Source organism: Panthera onca, chromosome B4 (assembly GCF_046562875.1).
Source record: "Panthera onca isolate mPanOnc1 chromosome B4, mPanOnc1 haplotype 2, whole genome shotgun sequence".
Taxonomy (NCBI): Eukaryota; Metazoa; Chordata; class Mammalia; order Carnivora; family Felidae; genus Panthera; species Panthera onca.
Genome location: NC_138345.1, coordinates 15574718 through 15591934, shown reverse-complemented (window position 1 = coordinate 15591934; position 17217 = coordinate 15574718). Strand labels below are relative to the sequence as shown.

Genomic DNA, 17217 nt, shown 5'->3' with positions numbered 1-17217 from the left:
CTCAAAGAGGTCAGGTACTTTGTTATCTCCAAGTCAGCTGGTACATTAATGGATCCTATCACAAATTCCCGAACAGTTTGTGATAGCCGTATTTTCCAAAGAACTAAGGAAGAAACAAAGAAAGAAAACAGGATAACTGGATTCACTGAGTACTTCTCCTGTGCCAGGCAGCACATATTACCTCATGGCTCCTTCCTCCATCCCTAGAGGAGCCAACTGTTAAAAGAGAAGTGAAGGTGTCAACACTTAGTCCTCTGTTTCTCCCCTTTGCACACACAGCTCAGTCCACTCAGTTAGTGTCTGTCCATAATTATGTCCAAACGACTCATTAGACCTCCAGCGACCTCCGTGTCACTAAGTTCATGAGTAATGTTTGCTCCCTCAGTAGTGTTCAGTGGTTGATCACTCCAGGTGAGGAAAAGGAGACTCAGGGGTCTAGGAAACTCATTATTCTCCCCTGATATTTTCAGGGATTTCTATGTAGAGAAATGAGGAGAGAGGAGAAGTGAAGAGAGAAGGAAGGAGGTCAACCAGATGGCTATTGCTTGCCGTGGTTCACATTTTAAGCCCCTGTCTCTTGCTTCTTGTGGCCATTCCCTTTCTCTGTCGCCCTTGTTAAGAGAATATTGGAACTTACACTTTGTTTTTAATTTCCCCAAAATACCACGATCTTGAGGCTCCTTTGTGTAGTAGACTTTGACTAACTCTTTGGAGCACTGGCAGGTGTTTACTGCAAATAGCAGCAGAGCAGTCGAGTTCAAAAGTGATCCTTAAGACTCCATTGTTCATTTCTCTCTCAGTCCCTCATTTCACACCTCCTGCAGTAGTTATCGATTGCTGCATAACAAATATCCCCAGACCCCAATGCCTTAAAACAACAACATTGAACGTTTCTGTGAGCCAAGAATGAGGGTGCCGGGTACCTGGCCCTTTCCTAGCTGGCTCACATAGTCAGCAGGATTCAGGGCTGGAGGCCTCCCTCGTCTCCTCTCCAGGAGGGCCTCTCTGCAGGGTATCTCATAGCACAGCGGCTAGACTCATCAAAGCAGGCAGTGCAGAGTGCAAGAGAAAGAGCTGACGACGTGGAACAGTCCCTCTTTTGTAACCTAGTTATGGAAGTGACATCCCATCACCGTGGCTCTCATCTCTTCATTGGAAGAAGTAAGTCATTAGGTGCAGCCCGCACTCCTGGGCAGGGTGGGGGTGGGGTGATTACACGGGGACATGAATCACTGGGAGCCAGGTCAGAATTGCCCCCACTGCCCCGCTGCCTGCCACCCCGCCCCAACAGTCCCAGCTGGTAATATCCATGGGCTATGCTCCAGCCTCATCCGTGTTGCTGGACAAACCCCTTCTCTCAGGCCTCTTTTTGGTTTTGCTGCAATAGCTTCCTACTTTTATTCGTTTCATACAGAGCAATTTATCCTTCTCTTTGTCTCCCTTTACAAATACAGGCTTATATCTCTCAAGTACGTACTGTGTGCCAGGAAGTGTTGTGAGGGCTTTGTATCTTTGTAATCATTTGATTCTGGTGAACAGTCTGAGCTTTACACTCGTGTCAGTTACACTTATTTCTATCATCAGTAAGTGTACGGGACGGCAGAAGTTCCCTCTCTTTTCGCAAATTACCAGTGCTTAGGACCCTGACCCAGGCCTCTATAAATGTCATCACAAAGGACTGTTAGTCTTGTACCTGAATGGCTCCCCACCCCAATGTCACTTTATGCCAGAGCCGACACGTGTTAACTCTGGAAAAAAAATAAAAAAGATTTCTCAGATCTCCTTAAGATATTAAAGCATCAAGTATTAAAATGTTTGTGCAAGTACACAAATGTTTGGCTCAGTTCTAACTTCTGGTTAGAGCTTAGAGTGCGGAGGGTTCCCAAGAGCGTCATAATGTCATGTGTCCTGAATACTCTGGGCTTTGGGGACAGGCTTGATGTCCTCTGCCCACCTTCTGCCTTCCGTGTTCTCTCGCAGTGCTGGCAAAAGATTGGCACTGCCTGTGAGAAGGGCACTGGGCAGTTGTGTTTGGCATAAGCCATGTCCTGTGATTAGACCCTCCTCCATTGCGCATTGGGGCCAAAATGTAAAAAGCCTGCCCAGAAAGCAGCCCCAATTGACCTCTTTCCCACTGTGAATAGCCTCTTTTACTCACTGTCATGCCTGCTATGCATTTATACATTCCAATCCATGAGAGGGAGGACAGCTATTTCCTAACTCTGGACTTTCCCTCATTCTTAGTCCTCTGTTCTTAGAGGCCATATACTCTTACCTATGTAATTCATGAACTCATCCATACATCAAATATTTACTGTCTGTTATGTGCCCAAGTCTACTCTCTTAGTCTCCTATTTTCATGTGATAAATATAAGTTTAGGCATTTTGAATGTGTGTGTTTGTATCCGGAAATTTGACAAAACTCTGGGTACTTTGTGAAGGGACCGATTAACTTCTTGTAGAAATTAGGTTATCCCTCCACCAGATATGCCTTTGTTTTTAGAGTCCCAGTAGTTGGAGCTTTCAGGGGTATGGCTACTTTTTCTTTTGTGAATTCAACTTCAAAGTTTTACTAATGTCATCTAGAAATGAGTTAATGGAAATGTACTGGTTTTGCAGGGGGCGGGGGGCGGGTGGTATATTTCTCTGACTTTTACCACTTGAGCAACAGATCAGAAAACCAATTCTCAGGCCTAGCAAACTCTTGGCAGTAGACTTAAGTAAGAATTATATATCTGTAAGTTATGTGACTGTTATATGTGTCTCCAATAGTAATATAATTTGCTAGGTCTGCCTTGGGAACTAAATGGAAATAAGGGGAAATGCATATTGATAATTTCCATGACTTTAGAATTTTAAATAAATGGGATCAAGGTTTCTCATATTTTCTTCCTTGCAGTTTTTTTCTTATAATTTTATAAATTAAAAGTTAAATTGATTTGGGGATGCCTGGGCGGCTCAGTCGGTTAAGCATCTGACTCTTGATTTCGGTTCAAGTCATGATCTCATGGTTATCAGGTCAAGCGCCACCTCAGACTCTGCACTGAGCACGGAGCCCCGATTAAGATTCTCCCTCCCTCTCTCTCTGCCCTTCTCCCCCACTCTCTCTTTCTCTCTCCCTCTCAAAAAAAAAAAAGTTAAATTTATTTGGTATTACAAGAGTTAGGAACCATCTAAAATAAAAGAATTGCTATTCTAAACTATTAAAAAATCAGTTGTTTCCTTGTTAATCTGAGGTCTTGCACTTTCATAAAGCAACAACTGGATATATATATCTTAATAACTATCACCAGCATTTTAAAGAGAAGTGACAAGATATAATAGAATTTGGAGACAGGGGACGTAAGTTCCTGACTCTACTCACTGTGTGTACGAACTCGGATTAGTCACTAGCTTACACTGGATGAGGCAATACTTTAATAGCTAGCACACTAAGTCTCATTTTCTTCATGCAAACAAAAAAATCACATGGTGTTGAGGACTAGATTAGGATGTTTCTGATGGTCCTTATAAAATTACAACGTGCTAATCAAATGTAGTGTTTCAGTGGTATATAATTTTGATTCAGGGACATCTGGAAACCTTCTACCTCAGATCCACTTCCTGAAAAGCAATGCTCCAGCCGTATGAACTGCAACCAAGGCCCTTTGATTCCAGGGTCTCTGGGGGAGGGAGGTCTGAGAAACTCATAGACATCCTGGAAGATGTGCCCATTCAAAGGATCCCCTGGGAAATGGCTCATTCTTATGACTTTCTGAACCATTTAGCCCTACATTTCTACCTTACTTTTTTGCCTTAAGAGGATTGCAGCCATTTGGAAAAGAAGGAACAATACCTACTTACTCACTAGGCCTCTGAGTTTGGGGAGAAATAAAGGAGACTAAAAGAGTCCTGCCTTTGTGAGTGTACGGACTTGTAAAAATCCTCTTTGTGTATGTGTTGTTTTTGTTGGTGGTATTTTTTTGGTGGGGGAGTCTGTATACCTCACAGAACCCCGGTGTTCTGCTGAAGTATAAGAAATGCTGTGCTAAACAAACACATCACCCCAAGAGAAGCAAATAGTCTCGTGTGGATAGTCTTGACCAAGAGTCAATTGGCATATTCTCTAGACTCCCAAGGCGTTCTAGGAAGGTATTCTTTAAAGCAAGACAGTATTAACATTACTGAACTCTAAGGATGTTATAGCTGTATCACCTTCGGAAAGTATAAAGCCAAGTATACCAAAAATAAAGTCTTGGATTAAAACAATGCTGGTAACATTTGAGAGTAGGTTGAAGTATAAATGTAGTAACGAGGTTTTGTAATCTTGATTTATACACTGTTTTCTTTTAAAGTTTTTATTTATTTTTGAGTAAAATAAATTTTTACTCAAGGAAAGAGAGCGAGAGTGGGGAAAGGGACGGAGAGAGAGGGAGACACAGAATCCAAAGCCGGCTCCAGGCTCCGAGCTGTCAGCACAGAGCCCAATGTGGGCTCAAACCCATAAACCATGAGATCACGACCTGAGCCAAAGCTGAATGCTTGACCAACTGAGCCACGCAGGCACCCCTTGATTTATACATTGTTTTGACTATTATTGATGGTGTTCAACGTGTTCAATAGAAGCAGTCATACTAGATTGAAAACTATAATTTGACTTGGTTAAGAAAATGTAACTGAGTTTGTAATCAATCTTTAAATGTTAAATAGAGGCCGGGGCGCCTGGGTGGCTCAGTCTGTTGAGCAGCCGACTTTGGCTCAGGTCGTGATCTCACGGTTTGTGAGTTCGAGCCCCGCATTGGGCTCTGTGCTGACATCTCAGAGCCTGGCGCCTGCTTCTGATTCTATGTCTCCCTCTCTTTCTGCCCCTCCCCCACTCATGCTCTGTCTCCCTCTGTCTCAGAAATAAATAAACATTAAAAAAATTTTTTGAAAAAAATGTTAAATAAAAATCAGTTTTAAGGTTTTATTTATTGGACCTGTGGATTTAAAATACGAACATTAAATAAAGCAATGAAAAAGAAAAAAGAAAGAAATGGTGTTCTAGAACCACATTTATTTAAAGTTCAGTATTGTAAAAGTTTTAGCCTCTCAGTAGAGAGTTAAACATCTTATTGATGTTTGATTCATGTGCTTATGATGAACTAAACTGAGAATTGCCTCCCACTCATACTTATGTGCTAGAGAGAACAGTGATTATAATCCTCACTAGATATTTTAAAATAATTTGTGTGAACTTTCTTTGCGTCAAATCCCCGAACTTTCTATTTTTTTCCCCAAGTGACAGTTTATCTTGGGTGAAACAGCCGTATCCTAACTTCGTATTTTAATCCCACTCTGGTAGTTGACAGTTGATCCTATCCTGCTTAATTGGTATCTTGCATTAGACAATATGAGAGTTTCAGTTCTGAATTTTAGAATCTAGTTGTCTGGTTTAACATGAGCTGCTCCCTCTTAGGAATTGTGGAAGTCGGCCACACAATTTTGTCTCTGTGTAGCAATTGTCTTCTTAAAAATGGAGGACAATTGGGGAAAAGGAAATGGATAGTGTGCGTGAAGGTCTGAACCAGTTGCTGGCAGAGGGTGAGCACTAAATGAATGGTTGCCATTCTTGTTATCATCCAAAGAAAAGGAATTCACTTCCCCCATTTATACATAACTGTGTTAAAAACTGCACACCAGACACACCGAGTTCCGAGGAAATTAACCAAGTTTCAATTTCACAAACCCATACAGTGATTTGGGTGCATGTAATGTCCACTCTATTCCATCAGTACGTCTGGAGGGTCAGCTAAGTCCCAACATAGCCCTGGGCAGACATAGAACCTAGTACCTTTTTTTTTTAATTAAGTAGATAATTTTCTGAGTTAGGCTCACTCACTATATCATTTGAAAGAACTCTACCAATATTCTTCCTTCTTGACCACTATCCTATGGAAAGCAAAAAGTTATGGCAAAGGTTGGGTTTCTGAAAACAAATGGTTACTCCTCCTTCTTCCTCACCTATTTGTTCCTATCTTGATTCTTGCCTCAAACATTTCAGTACATGTTGTGGGCATGGCACTTGATGTGATGTGCTGAGGTCAGGGGAGGAAGGAGGGCTGTGAAAGTAAAATATCCAGGGATGTAATTGTGGGCTCCGGCAGAGGAACTCCCACTGGAATCCATATAAGTTCCCTAGACATAACCAATGATTCAGACACTCCCATGGGCTATTTGACGAGACAATGACATAAAGCACTAGATCCGGTGAATGTATTGCTTTCCACCAGCTCACCAATGTGTACATAGCCCATGGACCGTGGGCCCCATAGATGTAAATCTGAAGTTCTGAACTATTAACCCTGTTGTCTTAATTTGTAGGCATATGATGGCGTAAGCCCCACAACTGCCCGCCTTGCTAGAACGTGTGGAAGACAGCCGCTGGCTAGCCCCATCATTTCTTCAGGAAATAGCCTCTTGTTGCGATTTCAGTCTGGCCCTTCCAGACAGAGCAGGGGCTTCCGAGCTCACTTCAGCCAAGGCAAGTGCCGCGTGTCTCTGTGTGTGTGTCCCTGAGGTACCCGCTGTCAGTTCTGGAGTGCCCTTCCTGGTGCCGCAAAAAAAAGGAGGCCAGTGCTCAGAAATCGGTCCCAGCTTTCTACTTAACAGGCGACAATTTAAATAGAGCAAAGGAACTACGATTTGCAATTATTCCACCTGTTGATCCTTTAAGTTTACGATCGTCTAACAGGTGACGCCGACTTCCTTTGGATCTGTGTGTCTCTCAAACGAGCTTTCAGAATGATATTTCAGAGCATTTTTAATACTAGGGTCACTGTAACAAAGTGTTTCTCCATATTTGTTCATGAGTAGATAAATTATCTAGCATTTGTCCAGGATTTTCTTCTGGGACAATTATAAATCACAAGGCTTGCGTGCAATGTAGAGTCTGGTGGTAACTAACCCTTGAGGTAGTGGTGCCCTGAATCCTGCTCTTGTCCACCTGAGGAATCGGTGTTGTTTTCCACTGTTTTTGTTCTTAACTCACCACTTCTCAGTTCATCCTTCTAGACTTTTTCACCGTTGCCTTTCATCCGGCCGTTCCTGAAGATGAATCCTTTATTCCCATGTCAGGGATAGAGCCCAAGGTGGAAGGAGTTGTTGGCCAGCTTCAGTTTGCCTCTGACTTTTACTCAGATCGTCCTTGTCATTTCAAATACGGGTGGTCTGTTTAGTCATTGGTCTATTTGGAGCTTGCCTGTATCCTACAGCAGAGAGCCCTGGCTAGGGATGTTTTCTGGGTCGGGGTCTCTCAAAGATGCATTGTAGACTTGGGAGCAAGACAGAGTGCATGAATCAGCCACTCTGCAAAGAAAAGAATAGTTTCTTAATGCATTTCATTTCTCATTTAATTAATTACTTATGGTTTGCTTCAGAGTAAACAATGTCCCCAGGAGGTCTCTTCTGGATTATTACAAAGCCTCCTCCCGCTCACCCACCCTTTCCCCATCTTCCTCCAAAGTCAGCTCCCAAAAGCCCCACTCCAGCCATGCCCTTGTGTGCTCCGTGAATCTGTCCTGGCTCTTCATCGCATGGAGAATGGAGCCCCAGATTCCTCCAGATGTTACCCAAGGGTCCTGGAACCTTCCCCAGTCTTTTTTTTTTCCCCAACACCCTTTAGGAGCCCCATACTTTAGCCAAGTCTGCACAGTCGCAGGCCTGACCCTCCTCTGTGTCTCTTGCTGGACTATTCTTCCTCAGCCCCACTTCCTCCTCCAGCCGCTCTCCTCCGGGAGACACCCCTTACGCTCCCCCGCTGGCCAGACTCTCCCGTCTGCACCGCCACAGAGTTTTGCGTTTCTCTGATAACACACAGCCATCCTATGCACTCTCGTTCAATTGACTATTTATTTTCCAAACAATAAATAAATAAAGTTGCTCAGAAACAGATTATCCCTATACCTCTAATTTATGAGCGGGCAGAGTAAGTGGACCCATACTAGAGTTTTGTTTCAGTGGCTCAAGCAGTTCATAGCCACTTCATCTTTTGTCCTCTGCCCCTCCCCACTTCCTGTAATTGAAGAATATTGTTATAAACGTATGGTGCATTTCCATTTTCTCATGGTTTATGTGCAGCTTCCTTGGCAGAGTACTTCCTGGGCATGTGTTTCAGAAATAGGAAAACATCATTTGTGTTTTTACTCATCAAATAATTGTTTTGTGCGGTCAGTAGAAATCAAAAGTATCTGACGTGCGTGTGTGTGTGTTTGTGTTCCTCAGCCTGTGGGGGCTACATCCTTACCGACTCATCTGATACTATATCCTCTCCATTGTTCCCTGCCAAGTATCCACACAATCAGAACTGCAGCTGGATAATTCAAGCTCAGCCTCCATGTAAGTAACAAAAAAGAAAAAAGGAAAGGAATCCAGGATGGATGGTGTCTGTGGGAAAGTCCATCTATGACTAATGTTCCCGTCTCCTCAATGGTAACAATTGATGGCCTTCCTCTTCTTTTTTTGGAAGTCCCCATTCCTGATGTGCACAAGAACGAGCACTTCCTAATCTGATAGGAAAGTAATTTTGACTGTTTATTCTTAAGTAAAAAAAAAAAAAAAATTAAGGTTCAAGGCCTAACAGAGGAAAAAGAAAAAAAACAAAAACCTGTAACCTTGCTGTATTGACAGGCACGTGAAATTGGGGATAAGCAAAAATAACTGATAAATAGTTTTTGACACATGTGCCTTGAGTGTGGTAGATATTCGGGACAGTTGCCAAATGACTAAATGATGAATAAGAACCACAAACTGAAAAATTAATAACTCATAGTTTGGGAATGTGATGCCATAAGCATATCGATCTTCGATCAAAGTGGAAGCTGATTATTAAACCGGGCCTCTCGTGCAATGCATGTATTACAGAAAATTCTAGCACACGGCCTGGAAGAAACACTTAGTGAGTGTTTACATAATTTTCTTTTTAGAATTCTAGAATCATATTTTTTGACCTGGTAACAACCTGGTGGTAAGAATTACTGTCCGCAGTTTCCAGACAGAGAAAAGGAAGAGACCTCTCAGGACTCAAAGCAAAATGATTGCAAAGAGGGTGATCCCGGGGCCATCACGCATGTTTCAGAGGGGCCCTGCCCTTCCTTGAGGTATTCGGGAAAAATTTATGATTTCAGCCATAATGTAGGAAAGGCATTAAGTTCTTTACTCTGCTTTATGATTAATCACTTTTGTGACAATAAGCAAATCCACTTAAGCCAGCGAGGCCCCATTAGCTAATCTAAAAAATGGTAAGTTTGACTTCAATATTTTCTAACACTTCAATATTTTCTGACTAGGGATGTTAAGAGGTAACAAAAGAATATGTTTATTACCATGCATATGATTGGGGTCTTGGCGAAGTAATCCTTAGCCAAAGAAAGTTGCCAGCTGGCCAGAAACTAAGCCTTCGATAAGGAGCCCCCTGCCTTGAGCTGAGCGGTTTTGCATGTAAGGATAATTTCTAATGAGTTGTAAAGCATTTAGATGAAAGATCTCACTGGTTCAAAGACAGATCCTATTATGAAGATTAGGGACCCTGGATGAATAGCAAAAGAAAAAACACACCCAGGCACTTGCTGTTTTGCAAGTAATTCAAAGCTTTCTTTATAAATGACTCCAAACCTCTAGGGTCCTGGCTCTGGGCTTCAGGTAAAACTAAGAGAGCTAGGCTGTGCATGCCAGGGGGGTAGGAGCATCTCATTTACAAGTCAGTAAACTCGTCAGCCAGCAATGGCTGATGCAAAAAGTGTAAAGACCGTATATTCCGACAAGCACTCCACGTGGTCTCCGTGGAATGAACATACCCCAGGGCCCTCTTATTTACCACCATCAGCATTTCAGATTCTGGAAGCACTTTCAAAAAACATTGATTCTGTCGCTCTTCAGAGGAGCCAAATGCGTCGCTTCCCTGCTGGAGAACCTGCAAAGGAATTGATCAAAGGATAAACCTCGCTCCCTGTATGTTTTGTTTGCCAGGGCTCTCTTAGTCCTCTCTCCTTCTCTTGCAGTCAATCACATCACCCTCTCCTTCAGCCACTTTGGACTTGAAAGCACTGCAATGTGTACACAAGACTTTTTAGAAATTTTGGATGGCAAGTATGATGACGCACCCCTCCGAGGTACCGCAGCGCTCACGCACTCGTCTGTGGCCCTGACTGGGTCGTATTTATATATTTACCTACGTATATGCTGTTATTGGAGGTTGGAATGGTTCCAACAGATAGGAAGAGCAATATAAGCCAAGTAAAGAGAGTTAGAGGGTAGGATAGCAAGAGTGAAAGTGGGGCTCAAGAAACACAGCTTGTTCACACTCAAGGACATGAACAGTTTATGTATTTTTTCTTTTAATTTAAAAGTTGCAACTGCTTTAGAGAGCAATGAAATTCAGTCCGTCCTGGCATTAGATAGCATTCCGTGAGAAATTTCTTGTTAATATATGACCGGTTCTTATATTCGAATTGAGCATGGTCCTTCTGGTTTTGTCCTCAGTAGAAGCATTGGGGGAAGGAAGGAAGGAAGGAAGGAAGGAAGGAAGGAAGGAAGGAGTGAAGGGAGGAAGAAGGGAAGGAAAGAAGGAAGGAGGGAAGGAAGGAGGAGGGAAGGGAGGAGAGAAGGAAGAAAGGAAGGAAGGAAGGAAGGAAGGAAGGAAGGAAGGAAGGAAGAAGGTAAGGGAGGAAAGAAGGAAGGAAGGAAGGAATAACTAAATAAACAAAGCAAAAAATACAGCAACAAACACACACATGGGAATTCTGATTGCAGGACATCCCGGTGAAATTAAAGAATGCTGCTATCTAGTTTCTGAAATATCTTCAAGTAAAATCATCTCAGGTTATTTAAACTTTCTCCATGAGGTAGTCATCTTTGAGCTTTGGCATACAAGTTTCTTATCCTGCACTAGAAGACAAACTCCATCAGAGGAGGGACTTTGTTTTGCTGGTTGCTCTATTTCCAGGGCCCAGAGCAGAGCCTGGGACAGTAGTGGGCAATTGATTCCTCTCTGCTCTATGCGGTCCTGATCGCATTGCTTGGGATGTTTATCTGTAAGCATTTGACCAAGGATGAAGGGATATTATTTAACAGACACTTACATAGCACTTCACTTGTGCTGAGTGCTATTCTAAGAACTTTATAAATAGCAACTTGGTCAATCCTCATACCCTTATGATAGAGGTCTCATTATTATTGATAGTCTCTTTTCTCCAGTGGGGAAACTGAGGCACAGAGAACGTCAGTGACTTATCTCAGGTCGCGCCTCTAGCAAATGGCAGTGCTAGAAGTTGAATCCATGCATTCTGGCTCCAGCATCCACACATTTATTTTTTGGCCATAATGCTTTGCTTTGAAGCATTAGTGCATTTACTTGCGCAGGTCCATACTTGGCTAGAGATTTTAGCATTCCTTCCGCTTGGAGCCAGGTTGTCTACATCTTTCTTACCTCCCCCTGATATTCTTCAATGTTTATAAATCATATCTCCTATGCTTGTCTTTATAGTTTATATTTAACTCTCAGGCACTGTCCCAAACACCGACCCTGCCTTAAATTCTCCAAATAGTGACTTCTGCTTTTTGCTTCCATCTCCTGTGGTTCTAATAAATGCACATTTACTAGAAGTGACAGTCTGTGCCATGTGCCACGTGATCGCTCGTTCTTTTTGTCCTTTTCCTATCCAGGCCGCTACTGTGGTGCCTCCATGCCGCATCCCATCACTTCCTTTAGCAATGCTCTGACGCTGAGGTTTGTCTCAGATTCTAGAGTGAATTCCGAAGGTTTCCATGCTACATACGCCGCGTCATCATCAGGTAAGAGGAGTCAGCAAATGGCATTACTGGGTTAAGAGGGATGTGATAGAAAGCCTCAGTTTGTTATTTGGGACTGCCGTATCTTCGGAATTGGGAGCCATTTCCCTGAGCCTACCTCTGGGACGAACCTCTCCGTCTTCCAGTTGAGGTTAACCTCCTTGTAAATTCTAACAGTAGTAAACTCTGTGCGGCGTCCTCTTTATCCACTCATCCACTGGCGGACGCTTGGGGTACTTCCTTACCTTGGCTCTTGCGGCTCATGCTAATAGTGAGCTCCGGGAGTGGGGACGATGGGTTGGGATGATGTCGGAATGGCCAGCGTGCTCGCTCCTTCGTGACATGTCTGTTAAGCCAGCCCCTGACTGGCAGCGTCCGTCGACATCTCTTCTGAATGGACAGCTGCTGTTCTCCAGTCTCCCTGGCCTCACAGCTGGGCTCAGGCCGGTCTGGGTATTGTCACTGGTGGCAGGATGGATGGTGGCATGGTGGGAGGAGGGGAGGGAGGAGTCACCGGTACTGGGTCTGTCGGCCAGGGGTGTGCTGTTTGTCAGCTGCCAGCTTCCTGGTTATTGGCAGTTAAAAGCACAAAACACCTAGAAGATGTGTGTGTGTGTGTGTGTGTGTGTGTGTGTGTGTGTGTGTGTTCTCTTGAGAGACAAAAGCTGGAACATTGCCTTCTTTTCAGGGCCAGTGTTGAAAATCATCCTGGCCAGAAACAGTGAGTGGTTGTGGAGTTAAAATAAGTCTTTTATTACGTGAAGTTATAGTTTGCAGCAAGAAATGGCTTTGAGAAGAGAAACGACAGAGATTCCTTCTGATCTACCATATCCTGTGGCTTATTTTCAGTCTTCATAATCTTTTCCTTATTGTATATGACATGGATTGTTTTTTCATTGGAAATGGAAATAGGATATCTTTTGATCCTGCTAACAGCTCCGGTAGAGTTATTTCTCCTTGCCCTTATGGTATCTTATATTCGATCTTCACTCTGGCACTCACTTTGTTTCTCTTTTCTTCCAGCTTGTGGTGGAACCTTCCACATGGCTGAAGGCATCTTCAACAGCCCTGGCTACCCGGAAGTTTATCCCTCTAACGTGGAATGTGTCTGGAACATTGTCAGTTCCCCTGGCAACCGGCTCCAGCTGTCTTTTATGTAAATCCCTTTTTTTTTATGGTGTATTGTTTCAGTGTGAATAAATCTGCAGGAAGGAAGCACGGTTACTAATAGAATGGACAACTAATAGCATGTGTCCAAGCAACTGTTAGAGAACATGGTGGGAACTTTAAGAAGACTGTTTCCAAATTTCCTCTGTTTAGTCATAGTTTGGGTTATAAATGGTATTAAAATTCTTGAGAATGGTTCTAGAGTGCTGCCTAACATTATGAGAAAGATATGCCTAAACTCTTAGTGCACTAATTTGTGGAATGTTTATTTTCAGAGAACAGTAGCTGTATCTTTTTCTGAATCAGACACATTTAGAATCTTCCAGAGAAATACTAACCTTCTTTCTTCCAGCAGGAATCCCCATCACAATCAAGCCTTCCTTACCCCGTATACCATGTCTCTACCCCAATCCACCTTACCCTTCTACTCCATCCAGAAGAATAATTTTGGAAGTTTTTAGGAACTTAGTGGTTGGTTTGTACAATCACTGGCATGTTCCTCATTAAACTATGGATATGGAATTAATAGTAGGATCCTGCCACATTCAGAGTGGTCTTAGATTACATTAAATAACAATAATGTGCTTTTCCTAGAAGTGGATAGTGAAAAGCACATGGTAAGAGACATAAGACTTTTTCATCCATCAGTAGACAAGTACCTGTGACGCGCCAAACCAGTGGTAGACAAACACCACTTAACAAACACCGAGCGAAAAGATTTCGGTGTTTACATTGCCGCTTTAAATGAAAAGTTATTTGTTATATCGTATTCCACATTATTGGGCATCGTTTGGGATTGCTAATTCCGTTTTTGAAGAGAATAGAACAATTTCGCGTAGAGAGCAGAGGATTGTTCTGAGGACACCGGCCTGTTTATTCAAAAGTCTTGTCCCTTGTCCTCGAGGAGCCGTACTGCGCATCAAGAAAGGATTTAAATGAAAGAACAGTCCCATTTGTGGGCCATGTTCAGACATCTGAAGTTGCTTTCTTTCAGTCCATCAATCAGACAGTGCTCTTCAGGGAACAAGTGGCATTGTGTTAAAACAAAGACACCCGCTGAGTGCCTGAAAGGCAAAGCAAGGTTAAGCTGCCACATGGGAAAGAAATTTTTGTCTGCTTTTGTCTTTGCTAAAAGCTCAAAGTTCTTTGTGGGGGGGGGGGGGGTTCTCTCTCTCTCTAATTTTTACCTGATACATATGTCTTCCTTTCTTCAACAAATATGTGTAAGCCCCTACTGTGTGCTCACATAGTTAGCACATGTTACTCCCATGCCCAATGCTTTATATACAATGATGAATAAAACATGATTGTTGTTCTTGTGGTAAAGCCCAAAGTCCTTCCCATGGCTTACGAGGCCTCATAACTGCCAAATGAATGGGCTTCTTTTTTGGTCTTTTTCCTTTGAGTCTCTACCATACTCACATTATTGACTAATCTGACATTCCGTGGGTGCCAGGAATGGGCCAGGTAAGGGAATGTTTAAGATAGACATCCCATTTCTTGATGAATTACTAATAAATTCAGGCCGAGAAGTTATTTATTTAAACCTAAAGAGATCCATTCCATCTACAGGACCACCGTTAAAGATGTCAAATGTCAAATGTGTAGCACAAGGTTGATGCATACCAGATGCTCAGCGCATGTTAAGTGATCTCACTCTGCCTTTTCTAAAATACCTTGTGTGGCATTTCACAGTTAAATAAGAAGGGCGATGCTGAGCTCTTTCTAGAAGATAGGAGATAAACACAAAATGCTGGTTCATCCACTTCACTAAATCCCGGTTATCATATAGGCAAATCTTAACGACTCAGCCTTTTCCTTTCTCATCCATAAGAAGTTAATTTTGGTTATTTTGTGTTACTTGCTTGAGTTTTCTTTGTAAAACAAATTTTGTAGAATGCAAGATGTTCCTCTTTATGTAGAGGATAATGAGAAGGGCTTTATGGCAAGGCCTGTGAGTTATTTCTGCCCTGGTCTAAACTGTATCCAGATGGGTGCTTGGAAACATTCCCTGGGGTTGTGTGAGAAGCATATGGAATACGTCAAGTTCAAAATCATGGGGTTTGGATTGTGGACCCTGTGGTGAAATTGAATAGGGAGAAAAACCGGAGAAATTATGGTTGAATCTGTAACGAAAAGGAGGAGGGAGAAATAGAATCTAAAAAGGAGTTTTTTTGTAAAACAGATATTTAAAGGAATTAACAGAAAATATATTTTATGCTTGCAGAGTACTTTTAGAAAGTGACTGATCTTGGTTCAAGAATCAAAATGGGATAATGAGAAACAGCGATTGTACTATTTTTGTTCCACATCATATTTTTACTAACAGATTTCAGCCAAAGTATTTGGAAAGAGGGTAGATTTGCTTATAAAATGTACCGGCCTAAAACAAAGACTTCCAAGAAAACAATAAGCTTTTTTAGAAGTTTAATTTGACTCTTATAGGCATCATCCTGCCATCATTTCTGATCAAATGTCTTTTCTGTAATTTGGCACTGATGGCACCAGTATGGCACTCAAACAGAAAAGACCTCCACTTAGTAATCTCCTGGACCGTTGGACCTTACTGAAATGTACACACCAGTCACCTGGGATCTTGCGAAAACCCACATTCTGATTTAGTTGGTTGGTGGGTTCCGATTCTTCATTTCAGCAAGTTCTCAGGCAGTGCGGGTGCTGCTGGACCACAGATTGCCTTTAGTAGAAAGGTTTAGATTCAATTTCATGTAAACCGCCTGCTGAGGAAAATGATCTCTTTCTTCTCTTCTTACTTTCGGGGAAGCAAACCCAAAACCAAACAGTTTTAGCATATTTCACATTGTTGATGATATTATGGGTAATAACACCGAGCCTGAATTTAAGTGCTAAACATGGCAGTCATCCTAAAGATGGATTCAGAATGATTCCTTGCCAGAAATGATTGTGGATAGAAGCTTTGTATTACAAAGAATGAATTGTCAAGCAAGACAATGGGCCTAAGGGCAAATGTGGAGTTGGGTTAGCTTGATGTGGATTTTTCTTGATTTCTTCTGCTATTCAGTGACGGGTCATAGCTTGCTGCTAAAGCTGTGTCTAGAATATAGATACAGATGATCTATATTGTAGTACCTCACCTTGGTAGGATTGTGAGAGCGACAGCTTCACTGTTGGTCTGGCTAGAGACCTACCAATGCTAGCATCTGGCTTGAGAAGCAGTGGTAGAGCAAATCTGAGTTCTTTGTTCCAGCATCCTGGTAGCGAATGCTCACAGGTGTGCCTGATACACTGGTCCCATAGAAGGGCTTGAGGCGCCCAGAACCTCCAGGCTGGTTCTCTGTCACTCTAATCCATTAGCTGAGATAGAGTCCCAGGAGAACCCTCTACTTACCATCATGTGAAATCTTGTAACACAAAATGTTGAGTGTTGACTGAAAAGTACACACAATAGAGAAGGAAGTTTTCTATTCTTGTGACTTTTTCCCCCCCTTTCTGGCAGTTTCTCCTCTATAGTCTTTCCAGGTTATTCTTTCTCGTTTTTATCTTGTCTTTCCTCTTCTCAGGAAAAACTCCTTCCAATTACTTCTGGAAAAAGAATAGTTTGCATACACTTTCTCTACAGTTTTTAACCGTTACTTTTTTTTCTTTAAAAATTAATTTTAAATAAATAAAATGTTGCAGGGTAGCAAAAGTCCCCCTTACTTACTCATCATGGAGTTACCCTGTATCTTGAATTGCATATGTATCACTTTCATGCGTGTTTTCATAATTTTATAGCTTTGTTTTTCTATATATACACTAAATTACATATGTATAATATGAGTAGCATGTATAAATCTCCATACACACTACATAGTATTGCTTTCTGTTTTATGTTTTATAGAAATGGAATCCTACTTGTTGACTGGACTGGAATTACACTGAATTTATACATTAATTTCCGGGAGTATCTTTATTGACTCTTCATATTCTTGAATTTGGAATATCTCTGCATTTATTGTGTTCTTCTTTTATGTTCTTTGTTAAACTTTCACATTTTTAAAAATAGAGCTCTTATCGCTAGACACCTTTTTTTGGCTGCTGCTACTGCAAAGGGAATCCAGTTAAAATTTACAGACATAACCTGGCCACTTTACCAAAAATAACACCTCAAATTAATTTTTCCTCCTAGAATTGTTCACTACCTCATTATATGTCTACTTATTTATTATCTATCTCTCCTTCTTGAATAGAAGCTCCCAAAAGGGCAGAAAATTCTCTATGTTCTTC

The 17217-nt window shown here is 42.0% G+C and overlaps 1 protein-coding gene and 1 long non-coding RNA gene across 2 annotated transcripts in view; one reads left to right on the top strand and one right to left on the bottom strand.

The window, feature by feature from the left end:
* CUBN (cubilin) overlaps positions 1–17217 on the top strand; it is a 273361-nt gene that overhangs the window by 145837 nt on the left and 110307 nt on the right. The window contains exons 32-36 of the mRNA XM_060659546.3: positions 6343–6502; positions 8242–8355; positions 10017–10127; positions 11680–11808; positions 12829–12961. Of these exons, the coding sequence (XP_060515529.3) occupies positions 6343–6502; positions 8242–8355; positions 10017–10127; positions 11680–11808; positions 12829–12961 (647 nt within the window). The remainder of the gene's footprint in view (positions 1–6342; positions 6503–8241; positions 8356–10016; positions 10128–11679; positions 11809–12828; positions 12962–17217) is intronic.
* On the bottom strand, positions 6514–11335 carry LOC132695251 (uncharacterized). The gene is made up of 3 exons (XR_009617801.3): positions 10749–11335; positions 9833–9928; positions 6514–7326 (listed from the first exon to the last, which is right to left on the bottom strand). It is a non-coding gene; the product is annotated as an uncharacterized LOC132695251 (long non-coding RNA).